Source organism: Sus scrofa, chromosome 1, assembly GCF_054392235.1.
Source record: "Sus scrofa isolate SSC_HxYL_T2T_F1_AM1 chromosome 1, Sscrofa_HxYL_maternal_Yorkshire_Landrace_v2.0, whole genome shotgun sequence".
NCBI classification, from domain to species: Eukaryota; Metazoa; Chordata; class Mammalia; order Artiodactyla; family Suidae; genus Sus; species Sus scrofa.
The window spans coordinates 113018892-113037660 of NC_139383.1; the positions used below are offsets into that span (position 1 = coordinate 113018892).

General features: G+C 38.4%; 1 protein-coding gene and 1 long non-coding RNA gene across 4 annotated transcripts in view; one reads left to right on the plus strand and one right to left on the minus strand.

The window, feature by feature from the left end:
* MBD2 (methyl-CpG binding domain protein 2) overlaps positions 1–18769 on the minus strand; it is a 70143-nt gene that overhangs the window by 13496 nt on the left and 37878 nt on the right. For all 3 annotated transcript variants that reach the window (XR_014809081.1, XR_014809082.1, XM_013992857.3), the window contains one exon: positions 1058–1148. Coding sequence is in view for 1 of the 3 variants with exons in the window: in XM_013992857.3 (XP_013848311.3) it covers positions 1058–1148 (91 nt within the window). In the remaining 2 variants the exon portion in view is untranslated. The remainder of the gene's footprint in view (positions 1–1057; positions 1149–18769) is intronic.
* Positions 4–16989, plus strand: LOC146406299 (uncharacterized). Its single transcript, XR_014809090.1, has 2 exons — positions 4–8200; positions 9101–16989. It is a non-coding gene; the product is annotated as an uncharacterized LOC146406299 (long non-coding RNA).

An 18769-nucleotide genomic window follows, 5' to 3' on the forward strand; every position in this document is an offset into this window, starting at 1 on the left:
TCCTTTTTTTTTTTTTTTTTTTAATAACACTTTAACACAATCTAAAAATACAATTTCTAACGTACTAAAATTTTTAAAAGTTGGCTACATTTCCTCATGCAAGGATAATTATTTTAATGATCTAAGTCCCTTCTAAGGTTATATTATACTCAAGTATCCCTATTAATGTGTCCCTAGGGTCCTAGAATAGTTTCTACTGTAGCTTTTAACATTAACTTATAGTCATATCTCAACACTTATCTTTTTTGTGTAGGGCTTTCAAATACCTAAGAAAATATCCAAATTAACAGAATTAATAATTGCACACCTTGACTATAAGGAGGAGACTGGAACCATGGCTACATTTAAGTGCATTGCTTAATGTCCTAAACGTGTTAATTAGTTAAAGCAATGATTTCCAAGAACATAGAGGGATGAGACAATATTCTAACCATGAATCACAAGCATTTTTGCACAATCCAGGATATATTGAGGTTTAGAAGTCAAAGTTCTAATACTTGAAAACAAATGCTTCTCTAGAGCTTGGAGTTAACAGACATGACAAGCACGCCACCAGCTGAGTTCTCCATTCCCATCCCACTCCCTGCTGTCACTGGACCAATGGGCATCTGCTCCCACTGCTACATGGAGCAGCAGTTTGTGGAGGGAGAAGCAGAAGGAGAGCTGTTGGCTGCTCTCTTGACGAGAGCAGGAGAGAAAGAACAAGTGCCGGAGCCAGATGCTGCTTCAAGCAGGAAGCTTGGGATATTCTGCCACTCAGCTGCATCTGGGTCTAAAAGCAGCACGTGGGTAAATTTACGTGCGAAACCTAACTGATCTAAAGCCAAAATGTACACACAGAAAAAATCTTAAGTATGACACCTCCCTGAAGAATCTCTGCAATGCACAAGTTTTTCAGGTACATTTCCTCTGGGTTTACCAAAACCCAGGAGGTCCATCATCCAGCAAGGTATACAGTCCCCACAGCAAAGACTTGTCTCAGTTATGCCCGGCTCCACTGCATCTAACACAGAGCCTGGCATATAGTAGGTACTGCTCAACTGAACTTGGATAATACCTTGAAGACCTTTAGGTAGTTCCATGGTTTTTATAATTTGTTCTGTTACATCTGATGCACTAAGTCCTTGTAGCCTCTTCTCCCAGAAAAGCTGTAAGGCAAAACATCACTGTTAATAGATACATTCTTGGAACAAGAAAGTAGCGCATCGATGCTGTTGAATAATGAAATTGAAATCATTTCAATAGTCTCCTAATTTCTCCATTTTTTCCCTTATGAAAAACTAAATGATATTCCAAACATGAATAACTTTGATGAACACATCAAAACTCTTTCAAATGGTATTACGCAAAAATTGTTTTGTTATTCTATGCAACCTAGTCACTTGTTACATACTATAGATTGTTAAGTGCTATGTAATACATGTAGCCCTTTATAAGGTATCTTCCCAAAGTATAACTGGCCTTTTTTTAAAGATTCGTTCGGCATGAAAGTTTAAAGTTATAATTTGTCAGGGAAAAGAAAACAAACTACATGATGTAATATCCTATTATCCAATAGCATTAGGGAAAGAACTCCTCTGTCTATGTGATTTTTTTTTCCAAGACACTGAAGTTTAGCCCTTCAGCATAATTTAAGGGGGGAAAGAGTCATTTTTTATGGAAACTTTTCTAAAATGTCTTACATACTTCCTTGCTTTTTGAACAGGATGTCACATTCATGAGTGACTCTCTTCCTGTTGCACAGAGCCTGGGTCGCCTTAGTCACTTGGTGGGCCCAGGTCATCATTCTGGCCTCAGTGAGCACACTGAAGGCTCTTCATACCCACATGGCTACTGAGGTATGTGATTGCTTATTTCAACACGAAATGGTCCTGGGAAGTTCTGCTGTTTGATTTTATATCCTTCCTACACTAATGTCATTCATCTGTTTGACATGTATTTATTGAGCTACTACTATGTGCTGTGCTTGTTCGGATGCAACAGCAGGTAAGACAGACACAGACAGTGTCTTTGTCCTCAAGCCTCATGTCTCTTCTAGTCTGTTTCACATTTGCTACAGCCCAAAAAATAGATAAAGGAATACCTTAGGATTCTGTATAGCTATCTTTAATCCTGGATACCTAGGGCCTGTCACATAGTAAATAGTGAAAAAAATATTCATGTAGATAATTCAATATGGTAGTAAACGGACTCAGAATGAGGATCTTAGGGGACATACAAACCTAAGTTGAAACCCCAGCTATAGGTGTATGACCTTTGACAAGTTTTATAACCTAAGAAGTTTCAATTTCCTCTTCTGTAAAATGTGGCAGCAATGACTAACACATACGATCATTGTGGGGGATTAAATAAAGCAATCTATGTAAACACCTGTCACAGAGTAGGTACAAGGTTTATTTTATTTACTTAAAAAGATATGACCAATTGAGGGCTTTTCAGGCTTATATTCTAACTTCTGAGTATAAAAGAAGTATCAGATAATCACCTTCCAGATGAATGAGAAGATACAGTAAAATAATTCTATTTATGGTAGAACAGTAATATGTTAGATTATATAATAACCACAATGCTAGCACCAAGAGTAACCTGCTTCACTGTCCTTTGAAGACCTCTAGCATGTGGTCATATCTCCATACAAGTTATATCAGCAACAGAATGTGTGGTCAGCATACATGAGGACATGAATACATTAACCATCATGAATGAAAAATAGTTAGGGGAAGGTAATAATTGATGACTGTGATAAATGTCCCAAGAAACCCTGCCTCTATGAAGGAATAACATCATCTAAGCTTTGGATATCACTAGAGAAGGGAAAAAAAAAAAAAGCAAAAGTACAGTTAATTCCTAATGAAAAAGTATACAGAGGAATCAGTGAATATGAGATTAGTTAGCGCTCTTATAATAAAATGAAATAATTTATAAAAATAAAGTAACACTACCAAAAACAAAGCATAAAAACTATGTACACAGATAATTACCAATAAATTGCATCTAAAAACTCCAATTCTAGACATCGAAAGTTAAATTTTTTACATTCTATAATTTTTAATGTTTAAATTTCTATTACTTTGAAGGAGGATAAAAACAAAAATTTAGAAAGAAAAATTTTGCAAAATAAATCTTGGATTGAGAAGTGAGTGTACAGCTCTAGATTATAAGTCTGGGTACCCCCATGCATCACCTGACAGCCCTCACCTAAAACCAAAGTTGAATCTAATACGACAATGACTCTAAAGGAACAACATATGCCATGAAAATAGAGCTACATGTATTTATATGAGTGTGTGTATGTGTATTTTCCTCCCATCCCTACCCCCATCCTGGAGAGAAGGGCAGAAGGAAAGGTCAGAGAAGGAAAGGAGGCTAGTTCGAGAAAAGAAAACATTTAACTGGTCAGGATCACCACGGTCCTCCTCTCCCTCCTGTCCACCCCTTGTTCAAAGCTAAAAAGCTCACCTAGGTACTGTGGGGACTGGAACCATTGCCCTGAGCCAGATCTCTTTTACATTTCAATGTGTTCCTAACTCATCTTCTCTACATCCATCTTCTTAGGCTCCTACTTGTTTTGTTTTGGAGAGGAGGGAGATTCTGCACTTTAAAATATTTTTAAATTTTACACTGAAGAGGTATTATGCTAAGTGAAGGAAGCCAGTCTTTGGCATACTGTATGAGTGAATTTATATGACATCCTGAAAAAGAAAAAAACTCTAGGGATGGTTGCCAGGCATTAGGGGTGAAGGAAGGGTCTCACTGCAAGGGCTCAGCAGGACGGAATTCCTTAGGGTGCTAGAACTGTACTCTGGTTTATTTATAAATACAAACTTTATCCGGTTACGACTTCCTTTTTTTTTTTCCCCAAGCCACTTACTCAAAGACTGATTAAAATGCACTATTTCTATTCTCCCAGGCCCACTGCAACTTTATTACCCCATCCCCTATACCATAAATTTCCATTAAGTTAGGTTACCAAATTCAGTGACCTTTTCTCATCATCTCTGGTCACTTGAGAGCCCTGCATGTGTTGGAAGGGTGCAGGGCAAGGGAGGGGTCTTCCTCTGCCTGAATTTAAAACTTCAGGTCTACTCATTTACATATTCCATGTATTTATAGGTGACTGACTGTGGTCATCTGGAGTTCTTCCTATGGCACTACCATTAGAAATCTAAAGACAGAAATATTGAAAAGATAAAAAAAAAAAAAAAAAGAAATAACAAAAAGACAAGTCTCCCTAAATTCGTAAGGAGTCCCCTTCTGGGAGAGCTGTCCTGTCTCTGCCACCAAACTTGCATGAACCCTACTGCTTTCATAAATCCTAACCGACCCAATGAAAACCTGATTTGACCTGCCAAATCCAATGATTTTTCTCTGCTTAACCTTGCTGACCGGTGTGAGGTCAAATAATCAGTGTAATACTTTTGAGGATCAGTGATGTAATATTTGGAGAAATCCCCTCATGTGCTATCACCCTCAGTTATTACATCCCTGTCTAATCCCCACTAATCAGACTGTCCTGATGTCTCAAATATCATGTTTTCTTTGTCATTCTCCAGTATATAAGCAAGCTGGAGAGCTCCCATGTGTGCATCATTTTATACTGCCAAACATCTAGGCAAGGCCCCAGTGCCCTATCCTGGAAACTAGTAGATGGAGAAGCATACAATGGGATTAAAAGTCATCCAAAATCCAAAAAGTGCCTAAAATATCACTGGCAGGGATAGCACAGCTTTGGAGAAACCATCTTACTGGGAAATGGAGTTCAGCTCTACACCTTTGCTCCTCACATGAATGGAGTAAGTGCCTCTGTGAGATCAGTGGATGCACAGCTGCATGTGCTTTTATCTTAGAGACTAAAAAGACAAACATGATGGTGTGTTATGAAAGCTGCTTCTTGAGTGAGATGAACCATCAAACTGGTTTCCTGAAAATGGCACCAACCCAGAATACAACTGTAGCGTTTTCTTTTCTAATTGGCCGTGAACTTATTTGGGACTTGGGCGTTCAACTTGTCTTCCAAATGATATCCAGGAGTTCCCGTCATGGCTCAGTGGTTAACCAACCCGACTAGCATCCATGAGGACACGGGTTTGATCCCTGGCCTCACTCAGTGGGTTAAGGATCTGGCATTCGGCTCGGATCCCGAGTTGCTGTGGGGCCAGCAGCTACAGCTCCAATGAGACCCCTAGCCTGGGAACCTCCATATTCCACAAGTGTGGCCCTAAAAAGAAAAGGAAACAAAAACAAAAACAAATGATATCCAAAGAGTAAGGAAGGGGGATACCAAACAACTCCTCACAACATACACAAACACACATCCCTGTTCTGTGGTGCTGGGAGCTCAGGCTGTTTGTGTTCATTGGGAGTGCCCTCCACCACCCTGAGCTTAATATACATGTCCTCAGAGGGTATTTGTGCTCTTTCCAGGAAGTCAGAACAGAAGGGTTTACTGGAAAAAAGTAAGTAGAGAACTGATCCAAGTTCAACAAATATTCTTATAGTGCCTATTATATATGTTGCTGGGCACCGGGGCTGGTCATTATTATCACCGCCTATTACTATTTGGCGGAAAACTAACAAATCTTACTATTTGGTGGAAAACTAACAAAACTTACTATTTGGTGGAAAACTAATGAAACTCTGTAAGGTAGACTCTGATACCTGGAATAATGAAGATACAAAATTAACTTCAATTTGGAAGAATCTGGAAAGGCCTTTAGGAAGAAGTAGCTCTTGAAAAATGTGTAAGAATTCTACAGAAGAGGAAAGATTACTCCAACCCAAGGAAACAGTTGAAGCAAAGGCAGGGAGGTGAGATGGAGAGAACAGGCCAGTATTTCTAAATGTTTTTTATACACAAGAATAACCAGGGTGGTTTATTTTAAATACATGTTCCAAGGCCTCAGCCCTAGGGATTCTGCTCATTAGGGCTGGGGTTAGAAAGCTAATTTGAGTTCATTTTTTTTACAAGTGCCTGAGGTAATTCTGACGCAGGTTGGGGATCTCAGTTTGAGAAAGGCTGGTCTGATCTGTGCTGAGAGAACAGGAGGGCCCACACAAAGCTGTGTATACCAATCACTGAGGACCACCCCCCCACCACCAAGTTTGATTCCTAATTTTAGCAGAAGATAAAAACATATTATGCTATCCTCTCCTTGAAGAGCACTGGAGGAAGATACTTGTCTTTATGTTTTTCACTGTAGGAGGACATGTGTCAAAGCATGTTTAAGAGTATGCTAAACTGTTTAGGTGTAAACAGAGAAAGGGCTTGCCCAAAGTTCTGTTTATGCCCAGTCATAGTCTCTTGGTGGGATAAGAGGAGGAAGATGACAAACTACACTTACCCACCAAGCCCCTTTCTTCAGCCTGGCCCTGTGCTCAGGGTTTTATGAGCAGTAATTTGATTAGTCCTTCCTATAGCATTTTGAAGATACCATCACTCCCACGTACAGTAACTTACCAAGGATGCGCAACTAGTCAATGGCGCAGTTGGAGTAAACATTCAGGTCAGTGGGAATTAGACAGTCCTGATCTTAATGGTAAAAGCTCTGGAAGAACATTTATAGGTTTGGCTCCGGGGTAACAGTAAGAGGCCTGAGACCCTACTAATTCATGAAATCAAAAGCGGATGAAAGATTGGTAACTGCTAAGAAAATTATGAAGTTGCTTTTAATCCACTTACCTACTACATAGTACTGTGCAAATTGCCTACTGCAGGTGATTGGTGCCGATGCCTCCCTCCTCCTACAAGAGGCCTAGTCGTGTAATGTATTTAGGCTAAAGCCGGCATGGGTATTAAACTGATATCAAACAATAATTTGGAGTAGCTCACATGAGAAAAACCAAAGAATAGGTATGATATATATTCTTTAAAAATTAGCTTTCTTAGAATTAACTGCAAATATCAATGACATTGAATACCACATTTTTTTACTTGGTGGATGGAAATTAAAGACTGAGACCCCCACTCCAAGAAACCTTTCAGATAAGTTACATCTGGAGTGTTAGCAGACATTTCATAAAAAAAAAAGAGGGAATGATTTACAAAGCATACCAAACTGAAGGTTTTTGAGTTTTTTCTATAAGAATACTGTTTTAGGAGTTCCTGTCGTAGCTTAGCAGAAACAATCTGACTAGCATCCATGAGGACGCAGGTTTGATCCCTGGCCTTGCACAGTGGGTTGGGGATCTGGAGTTGCCGTGAGCTGTGCTGTAGGTCACAGATGTGGCTCAGATCCCAAGTTACTATGGCCCTGGCATAGGCCAGCAGCTACAGCTCCAATCTGACCCCTAGCCTGGAAATCTCCACATGCTGCAGGTATGGAGACAAAAGACAAAAAAAAAAAAAAAAAAAAAAAAAAAAATACTGTTTTAGCAGACTTATAGACATAGAAGACAGACTTGTGGTTGCCACGGGGCAGAGGGGTGGAGGAAGGATGGACTGGGAGTTTGGAAGCAGTAGATACAAACTACTACCTACGGAATGTATAAACAAAAAAGTCCTACTGTATAGCACAGGGAACTATATTCAGTATCCTGGCATAAATCATAATGGAAAAGAATATAAAAAAGAATGTATATATGTATAATTGAGTCACTTTGCTGTATAGCAGAAATTAACACATTGTAAATCAACTATACTTCAATAAAAAATTTGAAATAAATAAATAACTAAATGGGAAAAAAAAGAATACTGTTTTAGGTTACTTATGTTAATATCTATTCCTCAGGAACACATGGAAAAGCATTTAGATCAAATACACCAGTAACATTTTCATCTACCATTACATTTAATTTGAAAAATGAAAAACATGTGTGGTGTTTTTAAAAAATTAACTGATTAAAAGAAATTGACTTTCTATGTATACTATGACCTCAAAATGAGCGTCAACCCTGAGGGTAGGGATACTGAACTTCTGAGTAGCAGAATCAAGGGGACTGGCCTTTACAATCAGACCAACCTGGGTTCAGATCCTTGCTTTGCCATTTACTAGTTTTAGAAAGCTGGACAACTAAACCCATTTCAGTTTCCTACCCTATGGAACGGGACAATAAAAACAATCTCAAAAGGTGATGGACACTAAATAAGGAGGTTTTATAAACACTTGAATACACCCAGTAGGGAACAAATATCAAATTTACTGCTTAGTTTTACTCATGGCATCTAGCACACTGCTGATCACACAATAGCACCTAGTAAATAGTCATCTTATTATATACAGATGGCCAACAAACACATGAAAAAATGCTCAACATCGCTGATTATAAGAGAAATGCAAATCAAAACTACCATGAGATACCACCTCACACCAGTCAGAATGGCCATCATTCATAAATCCACAAATAACAAGTGCTGGAGGGGCTGTGGAGAAAAGGGAACCCTCCTGCACTGCTGGTGGGAATGTAAACTGGTACAGCCACTATGGAGAACAGTTTGGAGATACCTTAGAAATCTATACATAGAACTTCCATATGACCCTGCAATCCCACTCTTGGGCATCTATCCGGACAAAGCTCTACTTAAAAGAGACACATGCACCCGCATGTTCATTGCAGCACTATTCACAATAGCCAGGACATGGAAACAATCCAAATGTCCATCGACAGAGGATTGGATTCGGAAGATGTGGTATATATACACGATGGAATACTACTCAGCCATAAAAAAGGATGACATCATGCCATTTGCAGCAACATGGATGGAACTAGAGAATCTCATACTGAGTGAAATGAGCCAGAAAGACAAAGACAAATACCATATGACATCACTTATAACTGGAATCTAATATCCAGCACAAATGAACATCTCCTCAGAAAAGAAAATCAATCATGGACTTGGAGAAGAGACTTGTGGTTGCCTGATGGGAGGGGGAGGGAGTGGGAGGGATTGGGAGCTTGGGCTTATCAGTCACAACGTAGAATAGATTTACAAGGAGATCCCGCTGAATAGCATTGAGAACTATGTCTAGATACTCATGTTGCAACAGAAGAAATGGTGGGGGAAAAACTGTAATTGTAATGTATACATGTAAGGATAACCTGACCCCCTTGCTGTACAGTGGGAAAATAAAATTAAAAAAAAAAAAAAAAAAAAAAAAAATAGTCATCTTATTAAAAGTGATAAATATCAGCAAACCAGAAAGAGTCTGCTCTGTGAGGTATTTCTGAATGAAGACTGAAACATTCATTCGAATCTGCCCTTCCCACCCAGATTTTCCACCAGGGCTTTCTTGCTGCTACAAGCATCTAAAAATCCCTTCCTCTTCCTTTTCTCACCTGAGCCAGTCTCTCCTAGACCCAAGTTTGGTTGGGAGAACTTTGGTAGGCAGGACCAGCTACATAATTTGCAGGGCTGAGTTCAAAATGAAAACGTGAGGCCCCCCTGTTCAGAAAGAACTAAGATCATATCATGAAGAAAGCAGAGCATTTGACCAGGCACAGGGCCCTTCTAAGCCACTGCTCAGGTCACGTGACCCGGAAGCCAGAGGGGTGGTACCAGGCAGGATGGAAAAGAGGAGAGACCAGCAGAGACAGGAGACCCCCTACCCTGTGCAGCAGTACTTCGGGAAATGCTGCAGTATAATTTCATTCTGTGAATTCCCTGAAAGAAGGAGGAAGTACTTTGGGCCAGATCTATGCAATAACAAAGGGAACATCCCCTCACTCCTTGTAGAGTAGCCTAAGATCCTCATCTGGAGGAGAGGAAAGAGGACCCCTGCCGAGGTGCTCTATGGTGGAGCTGTAAGGGTGGGAAAGAGGGAAACCCAGGGAAGGAGGAAACCATAATGGCGAAGAAGGACCTGAGGCCTAAAGAAGGATCAGAATTTTGCTCTATTTAAGGTCCAGTGGATAACATGGAAGCTTTTCATTAAGATTCCCTGAAACTGTAATTTCCTTGTTATTTTTACTTAGTCTATTTCCATGTTGTGATGAGAGTAGAGCCCTCAGGAAAACCTCATAAAGGCTCTGCGCTTGTTTCAAGAATAGAAGTTAGAGAATCTGGAAACCAACTACATTTCTGTTCTGCAGTGAAGCAAGAATGGAAAAACACTTGAACCAGCAGCAATGACCTAGACCAAGAGTTTCTCAATCTTGCCATTATTGACATTTTGGGTTGGACAATTTTGGTTCTGGATGTTTAGCAGCATCCCTGGTCTACACCCACTAGGTACCAGCAGTACACCCCTGCTGTGATAACCAAGAATGCCTGTGGCCACTGCCAAATGTCCCCGGTTATGTGGAGTTTGGGTGGGAAGGACAAAATCAGGTCTTGGCTGAGAACCATGGGTCCAGGGAAGAAGAAAGGGAACAGGAGGGTAGGAGGGTTACAATGGCAGGTGTCACGGCTCAAACAGGAAGGGGGCCTCTCCCTTGGCACATGCATCATGGCAGTCAGCTCCTTTCTCCACTTTCAAAAAGTCTCTATCCCAGCTCTTCTGTCCTGGGCCTTATCAGAACCACAATAAAGAGCTGGGGGCCTCCTTCAGCACTGCCAGACAACTAGGGGCTGAGAAAGATAAAGTAGAAGTGGAAGAAACACTTCTACCCTTAAAAGGTGAAATTTAACACATTTCCTGATAGAAACATGGTCATAAACAGTTCCTATTTTTAATAACTCAGACACACTTTAGATTCAATGGTCTTTTATGGGCTGGTCTGGGATGCTGGAACCATTTATAGTATCATTTCTATTGGAAGATGTGGAGTTCCAAACAACTGAAACATGACATTTTGTATCCCAACCCGTAAGTTAGAAAGCATCTGTATGGTTTTAGAGGGAGCTCTCTGTTATTACCACAGGAGCAGAGACCACAAGTATGTGCAGATCTGTCATTGACTTCTGAGAAAAAACACAGCTCCATTCAGAATGACCTTAGGTGTTCAAGTATGGGCAGAGCAACAAAATAGAACCACTCGGTTGATCTTTTAGAATTTTAACTTCTGTGAATTCTTAGATATGTAGCTAACAGTAGAGCCTTGCCAATTCTAAATAAAAAGCCCTGGAAAAAGCACTCCACTAAATTGAGCCACACCAAAACTTAAAACCTGTGTTTTCCTATCAGTTTCATATCTTATCTTAAAATGCATCTTCCCTTACCTTTTGAAATTATAATCCCCATTAGAAAAAAAATTAAACTGATTCTATAGAAACACACTGAGATTTCAATAAATGAAACTAAATCTATAACTCCTATATATCCAAACTCCTCTACCTAATTGTTCGTTTTAAATACTACAAGGTGAAAATTAAAATGAACCTAATTGTTCATTTTAAATACTACAAGCCAAGAAGCCTGTAGTAAACGACTCTGAGGCTGACTAGAAATACCAGCAGTTTTAACCCAAAGGCTCTGAGCTTCTTCAGTTACCCCTCCTCCGATCCCCTGAGATCATCCCTGGACCCTCCTACCCTTCTTCCACTTTTCTCCTGTCCTAAAGGATTAAGCATCCTGCTGTCTTCTTAAGACTATTTCTATACTTGGTGCTTGGTTGTGTCTTCTCCTGCCTCCTCCTGATCCTACACATCAATTTGACCAAATCCTCCTCTCACACTTTCCATTTTACCCCTTCCTCTCCTCGGGCATCTTCTCCTGAAGTGGCAGATACACTGGTGCACGGTGAACCTAAAAATGCCGTTACTGACACTACTTCTCCCTCAAGTCATCTGTCTTCCTCCTGCCACTAGGAGAGAAACTTTTTGATTTCTCCATTTTCCATTCATTCTTTCCTTCTAACCTGGACTCTACTCCTCCCACTATATTAATGCTGACCTGCCCAAGGCCACAGTAACCTTCTAATTACTAAATCCAATTCCTGATTCAAGCCTCCTTTGCCCGCCTTCACTACCGTCATTGCTTACTGTCAGAAGACTTTCGAAAGTCTGCCATTTATGTTTCTCCGTATTTTTCTGCATTTTCTATTACTCTTAAGCAACAAATTAAAACTTCTAGCAGTAACTGTCAAAGAAATAAGACAAGCATTTTTCCAATGAAAACAAATATTTAAAACATGTAAGACATAATATACCTTGCCAAGTATTTGAGGACAGAAGTGTTAATACTTTGTAAAGTAGAAGAATGAAAAAATTACCTTTAAAATCTAACCATTTAGGGAGTTCCCATTGCAGTTCAGTGGTAACAAACCCAACTAGAATCCATGAGGATGAGGGTTCGATCCTGGCCTCGATCAGTAGGTTAAGGATCCAGCATTGCTGTGGCTGTGGCGTAGGTCGGCAGCTGCAGCTCTGATTCAACCCCTAGCCTGGGGACTTCCATGTGCCACAAGTGCGGCCCTAAAAACAAACAAAAAAAACTAACCATTTTATGCGTTTTAGCCTGCACAGTCCTCAGAAAAGCATCATATGAGACACTCAAATTGCATGGGATGAATCTGTAGTAAAGGGAATATAGGGTAACAGTAAAAAAAAACTCATTTGGAAGCTTAATGGTTTAGTTCTAACTCAACCACGAAATAGATGTGCTGTCTTAGGGAAGTCACTTAATTGCCTTTGTATGTATTTTCACTAGTAAAATAGAAATATTAATAACTGTCTTATCTATCTCAGAGGGTTATCAAAACACTGAAAAAAGATGAGAAAGTTCTTTGAAAATATAAAATTTTTATTGAATTGATCAGAATACTTTCTAATGTTAGGATTTCATAAGTTCAATGAATATCTTATTCACTTTTCTAAGGCTTTTGTGAAATCTAATCAAAGAACAAAAGATCTTGTCATGTATTTGTAGAATGAAGCAAACCCCCAAAAATGTACACTTTATATTTAGTGACTCATGGGAAGCTAAATATGCAAGACACTGGATCAGGGCTACACAGAGGAACGGTGTTTCCTGCCCAGAAGGAATTCACTGTCCAGTTTATAAACTGCTCTATTTCAAATCAACCCCATATGATGTCTGAGTTGTCTAGTTTGGGTCAGCAAAACCAATTTAACTTAATACCGCAGCCAGCAAACATCAAAAGTCAAACATGGGCTACCCCCTTATTTGGGGGGAGTGGCCTAGGAAGAAAGGCTATATAATGAGAAGAAAATTATTATGTAAATCAAGGAAAAGCTTGATTCATGTGGCTGCTTGTTAAGGCAAAAGATAATAATCTGGGCTAAAGACGATGGAAAGATGAAGCAAAAGGCAAACATTCGAGTTGAAGAGGATGGAGGTGCAGTAACTTGCTGCAGCTGCTGGTCTAAACTTTGTCATGAACACCAACAAACTCACACACAGGGGGCAGGTAATACCTCAAATGCCTAAAAAGGTACCATTATCCTAAGACAACTATGGAGTAAGTTCTCATTCACGAGGCCTGTAAGTTCTCCATGTGCTACTCCCACAGCAAAAGTTGTAACAACCATTTTCTTATTAATATGTAAGTCCACATAGGGATGTATACGTGATCCTTTATTTCACTTGTTTGTCACTTTTCCACACAGCTGTAATAATTTGTTCAGTGTTTGTTTTCTTTATTAGACTGGAAGTTTTACAAGGGTAGGGTGCATGTCTGATTTTTGTGTTTGTACAGTACCTATAATATAAGCAGCAATATATGCTATTGAATAAATGAATTAATGACTTCAAAACCCACTCAACTGTTTTATCAGAAGAGATGCCCTTCAGAAAAGCTTTCTTAAAACTAATTCCAACAGTGTAAATTGACTCATTTTTTTAATCTTGGGACATCAATAAATACTATTTCCTTTTTATGATCAATAAATCAAGAAATACAAGTATATATGTATCATTTAAAACACAACTAGAACTAAATCATGTTACTAATCCTTAAAATTATCAGATGTATTCATTTAAATGGAAAACCTAGACCTCAGAACAAAAATAGAAACACTAGAAAATGACCATAAAATATTAAAACAGTATATAAATAGAATGACAGAATCAAAACCAAACATATCTTTAAAATCAATAAAGGCAATGATCAACTCAGCTATCAAAGAAAAAAAGATCCTCGGATCAGACAGGAAAAAAAAATTAACTGTTATGTTTTATGCAAAAAAGTCCGTAAAAATAAAGGGACTCAGAAAGATGACAATAAAGAGTAAGGAAACGGTAAGCAAATACAGACAATGAGAAAGCAAAGGTCTCAAATATTACTAGAAAATTACTTCAAGGCAATAAGTGTCAAATAAGACAAAGCATAACCCATTATAATTAGCCAACTTATTCTTAATAAATATATCTTAATAAATTTGATGATAAAATTGGAGTTTGAATTTCCATGGGCAAAAGTGCATATATAGACTGAGTTTAAAACTTGTTAAAAATGTTCTCCCCAATACTTCATTCCACCATTCATCTAGATACTACCTCCATCAGAGAAAGGAGGATATCACAGCAGATACTACAAACATTAAAAATATTATTAGAAAATATCATGAACAACCTTATACTACTAACTTTGAAAATTATGAAATGCACAAATTCCCAGAAAAATACATTCTCAAAGTTGGCATAAGAAGAAACAGAAACTATAGATATTCATTCGTCTACTTATTACTTACTAAATTCAATCTGTAATTTTAAGCCTCTCCATTTAAAAACAACAATTATGCTGAGATGACTTCACAATTAATTCTTCCAAACATTTAAAGAAAAGTATCAATCTTATACAAACTCTTCCAGAGAATATTAAAAGAGAGATCACCTCCCAGATTATTTTACAAGGCCAGAAAAACCTTGATACTAAAGCTTGAGAAGAAAGTTATGAGAAAAGAAAAATGTAAGTCAATCTCTCTTGTGAATATAAATGCAAAAAATCCTAAACAAAATAACAGCAAATAACACAGAACTCACACCAGTCAACGAGAAAAAGACAAACGACAAAACAGAACAATGCATAAAAGACTCAAGGCACTTCAAAAGAAAGGATATCTGTATGGCCAACAGACATACAGTCAGTGCACAATAGCATTAAATATCAAGGAAATGAGAGTTAAAACTCAACACATACAAGAATGTTCAGAATTTTAAAGACTGACAATATCAAGTAATGATAAGTATTTGAAGCAACTGTACACTGCTGGTAGACGGGTAACTTTATACAACCACTTTGGAAAACTACATGGTAGCATCTAATAAAACTGAACATATGAACTCTATGACCTAGCATTTCTACTCCTGTATAAACCCCAAACCAAAAATGCGTACTAGAATATTCACTGACGCAATATACATAATAGCCAACAAGAAATCAGAAACTAAAGTAAACAACAACAAAATAGTCAATAGGGAGCAGAGAAAAAGCAAACACCAAATAAATAAAAAAAATAACCCCTGTAAATAATAGATTCAGAGAGGTAAAAGTAGAGGCTGTATCCATAAGGCAAGAATAGCAACATTTTATATATAAAAGCCAGCAGCTGCTAGAATTAAAACTATGATCACCAAAATAAAAAATTCAAAAAAGGACTAAAAGTTAAAATCAAGAAAATCACCCAGAAATTAAAACAACAAGACAGATTTCCCACGCAAAGGACATTAGTCACCTGTATCACCTACTAAGTGCCCAGTGAATGAAAAAAAAGGCCTACAGACACATATTAGCAAATGTTTTAAAATCATAAATATACAAATGTTTTCAGAGAGGGAAAAAATTGACCATAAAAAAGAGTATCAGAAGAGTTCCCATTATGCACAACAGGATCGGTGGCATCTCTGGAGTACCAGGCACAGTGGAGCACAGGATCCCTGGCCTGGCCTGGCACAGTGGGTTAAGGATCCAGTACTGCTGCAACTGTGGCATAGATTGCAACTGAGGCTTGGATCTGATCCCTACCCTGGAAACTCCATATGCTGCTGGTGCAGCCCTAAAAAGACAAAAAAAAAAAAAAAAAAAAGGAAGAGAGATTCAGCATTGCATTAAACATCTCTTCAGCAACAATGAAGCTCCAGAAAACAGAAGCAATGCCTGCCAAACTCCAGGGAAAACAATTCTCAATTTAAGATTTCATATCCAGACAAACTTGATTGTTTCCAGCTGGAATAAATTTTATTTCCAATGTGCAAGTTCTCAAAAACTTTATCTCCCATTATCTTTTACTAGAAAGCTACTGGAGGATCTGTTACAAATTGAAGATGTCTACTGAAACAAAGGAAGCCAGAATGCCACAAAACAAACTCCCCACATAGAAGCAGAGCAAAGAAAATCCCACCTACAGTTACACAATAAGAACAGAGAATGAATCCAGACTGAAGGGGAGAAGAGCTGACTCCAGACAGAAGAAGGAACCCCATGGATTTCAGCACAAGGAAAGTATCATTGATGGGCATGTGGTGGAAATGTTAAAGCATTAGGAAAAACTATTATAAAGAAAATATAGCATACAATTTTTAAGACTGACAACAATAAAGAATTCTGATGATGATAGGGCATTACTTGCCCTAACCATGAATTATTTTCAATCATAATAATGTAAAAACCCCGACTATTTAAACTGTTTAACTTAAAATGTGATACCACTACAATGGGAGCATAAACCAGAGCAAGAACCATGCACTTATGTACCAGTGTGGGAGGTCAAGAAATAATGCCAGAGAAAACTTCTGTCTAGAATGTTCTCCCTATACTTCCCTGCTTCTGAAGACTACATATTCTGTCACTCCTCTGCTTTTTGTCATCATTGCATCTACCATGCCATACCAAGAAGGGTCTCTAAATCCAGACCTAAAGAATCAGAGGTTTCTTGGACAGATCAAGTGATGTCTAAGTTCACACTTGAGGGATGAGTAGGAAATAGCTAATTAAAGATGAGAAAGAGGGAGTTCCCGTCGTGGCGCAGTGGTTAACGAATCCGACTAGGAACCATGAGGTTGCGGGTTAGGTCCCTGCCCTTGCTCAGTGGGTTAACGATCCGGCGTTGCCGTGAGCTGTGGTGTAGGTTGCAGACGTGGCTCGGATCCCGCGTTGCTGTGGCTCTGGCGTAGGCCGGTGGCTACAGCTCCGATTCAACCCCTAGCCTGGGAACCTCCATATGCCGCGGGAGCGGCCCAAGAAATAGCAACAACAACAACAACAAAAAAAAAAAAAAAAAAAAAAAACAACAACAACACAAAAGACAAAAAAAAAAAAAAAAAGAAAGAAAGCAGCATGAAATATGATCAGGAAACGTAAGGGTGGGGTGCAGGGGGGAGATGAATACCACATTCAAAAATGTGCAAATTTTCACATGATGCAATTGTAGAACAAGGGAAGAATGTGAAGCCAGAGAGAGATGCCAAAAGCCAAATCATGAAGAATTTTGTAAGTCATGTTAGGTGCCTTGACCCAATAGTTAGGTTTTTTGACCTAAAATCTAAAAGGAGTTATCAAAATGTTTTTCAGTGGAATAATACTATTAGATCATCAAATCAAACAGAGCTTCAGGATGCAATAAGAGAATAAGACAAGAAGCAGAGAAGATGAAATGATAGCTACTTAGTAGAGAGATGGAGCAAGTGAATATGTTAGGATACAAATTCAATAGGACTTGTTGGCTAACTAGATTTTGGGGGTAAGAGATGGGAAGAGGGGAAGAGTCAAGGATGACACTCTGGTTTCTGGCTTAGGCAACCTGGTGGACAGTGGTACTTACACTGATATAAAGCATAAAGAAAGAGCTAGTTTGAAAATATGATGAAGAAGTTTGGTAAGATGAATTAAAGTTCCTAATGAGACTTCCAAGCAAACAGTGTTAGTAGATAGATTGATACCAAAAAAATGAAGCTCAGGATAAAGATGTAAATTTGGAAATCATTAACATATAAATGATAACTGAAGCCATGACAATGAGTAAAATCATCCATGGAGGGTTTTCCTACAGAGAAGAAGCATAGTATTCTCTAGGAAATCCTACCATTTTCAGAAAGAACCTAGGAAGAGGATTGAGAACAAATGTGAAAAAAGGAAAATCAAGAGAGTACAGTGTCACAGAATAAAGACAGTATTTCAGAAGGCAGGAATAGTCAGAATGCCTAATGCAAAAGCAGGTCAAGTAATATAAGGACTGAAATCTGTCCATGCAATTTAATTAGGATCATCAACAATCTTGATGAGAACAGTTCAAGTGGCATAGTGGGAACAAACACTGTATTTCCATGATCTCAAAATCAAGAGGTCAAGGACATAGCAAGCTCACACCACTCCAAGATGTTTGCTGTGGCTCTGACGTAGTTCAGCAGCTATAGCTCCAATTAGACCCTAGACTGGGAACCTCCATATGCTGCAGGTGCGGCCTTTAGAAGACAAAAATATATATATTATGTATGTATGTATACATGTGTGTGTATATATATATATTTAAATGCTTCAAGGAAGAAGCCAGTTTAGAGAGAGAAGAGTTGAAAGGTAGTTGATATAATCCATTGAGTGAGACCTCTGAGAAGCTAAGAGGGAACACACCTGGGAAGCACAGATCTTGGTTATTACCTTTAGGTCACAAGATATGGTCAAGTTCAGTTCAGGGAGTAATAAAAAAAGCATTCCCTTATTCAAAATCCATTAATCATTTCTCATTTGCAAAATTAAACACATATGCTTTAATCTGTTCTATTTCAAAAATATTCAAATAAATGCAAATTTTAAATGAACTACCAAGAAGATGAGGTATTAATAATAGTACCAAAGTAAGCTTAAATTGAACTACACATAATTTGTCAACATTCTTTTAATTTGGTACAAATCTTTGGAAATTAACTTGCCAGTATGTATCAAAAGTCATAATATTCACACTAAATATATTTCTGGGAATCCAGCCCAAGGAAACATT